Source organism: Penaeus vannamei, chromosome 24 (genome assembly GCF_042767895.1).
Source record: "Penaeus vannamei isolate JL-2024 chromosome 24, ASM4276789v1, whole genome shotgun sequence".
Lineage (NCBI taxonomy): Eukaryota > Metazoa > Arthropoda > Malacostraca > Decapoda > Penaeidae > Penaeus > Penaeus vannamei.
The window spans coordinates 22051338-22053837 of NC_091572.1; the positions used below are offsets into that span (position 1 = coordinate 22051338).

The following is a 2500-nucleotide window of genomic DNA, read 5'->3' on the forward strand; positions in this document are numbered from 1 at the left end:
TGTGTGTGTGTGTGTGTGTGTGTGTGTGTGTGTGTGTGTGTATGTACATTCATATCATCATCCTTTGGCTCATACAATAAATCACAGAGATCGTCAGCATGTCTACATTCTCCTAAATCATCCTAATATGAATCTTCCTTTGATTACAAAGCATTGTCACTTGCCCTTTAAAATGATGTTTACTCCAACAAAGTTTAGGCTGCTTTTCTCTGATTCATTGCAAGGTCAAGTGATCAGATAACTTAGTGTTGTCCAAACATTTTCAACAATTATACCCTTTATTACCTACTTGTACTGTTACGTCCCCCCCTGTTACATGAATAAAAAAGATGATTCATAGAACATGTGATGTTTCTGTGTGTGTGTTGTGTGTGTGTGTGTGTGTGTGTGTGTGTGTGTGTGTGTGTGTGTGTGTGTGTGTGTGTGCGTGTGTGCGTGTGTGCGTGTGTGCGTGTGTGCGTGTGTGTGTGTGCTTGTGTGTGTGCTTGTGTGTGTGCTTGTGTGTGTGTGTGTGTGTGTGTGTTCCTTGTTTATTCACATACCCTTATGATCTATGTTGCGTACCCCTGGGGGTACGCAGACCCCAGTTTGGACAACACTGAGATAACTGATTCCCACATACAGTAACTTAATCTATTCTGAGAGACCACATGGCTGCAATGATAGATCCTAACCATGGCTATAAAGCAAATATAAATAAATGAGATGTTTGGAAGTATGTGTGTACTTCCAATTATCTCTGCATGTCAGTGACTTTAATGTTGGAAGTACCTGCCTGCTTCCACATTTCCTAAGGTAAAAGAGTGGTTAAGGACATTTGGTACCTAGTCACACTTTAATAAACCGAATTAAAATGTTACATGGCATGTACCCATGAAACATTCAATTGAGCCTTCTCTGAGTTATAAGTGAAAAATAGTTGTTTGCGTTTGACTGTGACGGTGGTTATTGAAGAATTACAGTCCCTCAAAAAATGTTCATATTTGGTTATGATTTTTGCACAATAATCTTAGGTATGTGAAATAAATAGCTTATGACCTGGTAGTGCTACTAATACTAGTTTATGGTACTATGAATTACACAGGAAAATAATCACAAGTTCTCTTTCAGTTCAGTTTAGTGACTTTTTTAAGTCATTATTTAAGACTGAAATAATCCATAGGACAGAAGTATTACTGTGGATCAGTAAATACACAACATATATGCTTTGTTACATTATGAGATGATTGATCTTTATCCACAGCAATGCAGTCATCTGCGAAGAAGACAGATGGAGATGATGCAAGAATACCATATGTATCAGCAAATAACTTCAGTAATGCAAGTATGTTTTGAGAATAAAAATATGAAAATGTATACATGTATTTGCATGGTTTTATTTATTAAATCTATTATTGTCCAAATGCTTAGTTCTTTTTCATTTTATTTTATTTGTTTTTTTAAGTACATTAGTTTAAAACAGTTCATTACTCTAAGTTTCTTTTGGCTATGTTTGTTTTAGTGATTACTGATTGATAAATCCTACCATTGTATCATAGGTGTGTGTGCTTGCATGTCTACTTGCACGAGTGTTTACAAATAATGTTCCAAGCAGCTCTGTTGTTGATCACATAATATTGCAGTTGTTTGGTAATGATTACGTTGTATTATTATTAGCTTTTGAGCCTTCATATTATGTTAACTTGATATACCTAAATCCTCAGATAAAGTTCTCCAGCTTATATTGAACACATTTCTCATTTCAAAAGTTATGTTTTTCCTTCCCCTGCAACTAGTTTCCACTAAAACTGTTTTTACAACAAGAAGACTCCATAGTGGTTCAGATCCACATACCATGTTTTCAAAAATTTTATTTTTTAAATTTTATTTTATTTTCCACATGATCTTCCCTGTTTAATGCTGCATCGTTTTGTATATAGCTAAATTAAAACATTTGTTTGAGATTTTAAATTCCCATTCCTGCATATGGATTTGGTATTTGGATTATTACTTTAAATAAAAGGGTAAAGGAATCCTTAAACCCTTAGATTTAGTTGTATATGTATACCATAAAAAACAGAAGCTATGATTGTAGTTGCATAATTCAAGAAGAGTATAATCTATTATCTCAATTAACTGCACTCCAGGAAATGAAGTATATAGATATATTTTTAAGACGGGAACGTATCTAGATATTTCAGAAATAACCTAATCTTTCTTCAGATTTCAGCGAAGTAGGGCAAGGCTCCAGTTCTAATGCTTTCACCTCTATCAACTTCAGTATGTATTATTTATTGTACCCTGCTTCTTCCCCTTTATATCCTTATGTTTTGCTTGTTTTCCTTAGTAATTGTTTTGTCTTCTTACTATTCATGTTCCTATTCATATTTTAATATTTTTTATGATATAATGAAACATTTAGGTGATTACATGATATACATGCAAGAAGGCTATCTCTTTTTCACTCAAATGTAGCCTACTCTGGCATGCACATGTACATATATGGTAAGTATGACTTATG

General features: G+C 33.9%; 1 protein-coding gene across 2 annotated transcripts in view; it reads left to right on the forward strand.

Moving 5' to 3' along the window:
* Zip48C (Zinc/iron regulated transporter-related protein 48C) overlaps positions 1-2500 on the forward strand; it is a 53560-nt gene that overhangs the window by 21177 nt on the left and 29883 nt on the right. Inside the window, exons 4-5 of one of the 2 annotated variants that reach the window (XM_070138505.1) lie at positions 1244-1324; positions 2203-2259. In XM_070138505.1, the coding sequence (XP_069994606.1) occupies positions 1244-1324; positions 2203-2259 (138 nt within the window). The remainder of the gene's footprint in view (positions 1-1243; positions 1325-2202; positions 2260-2500) is intronic. The other variant, XM_070138506.1, reaches the window with a different exon arrangement.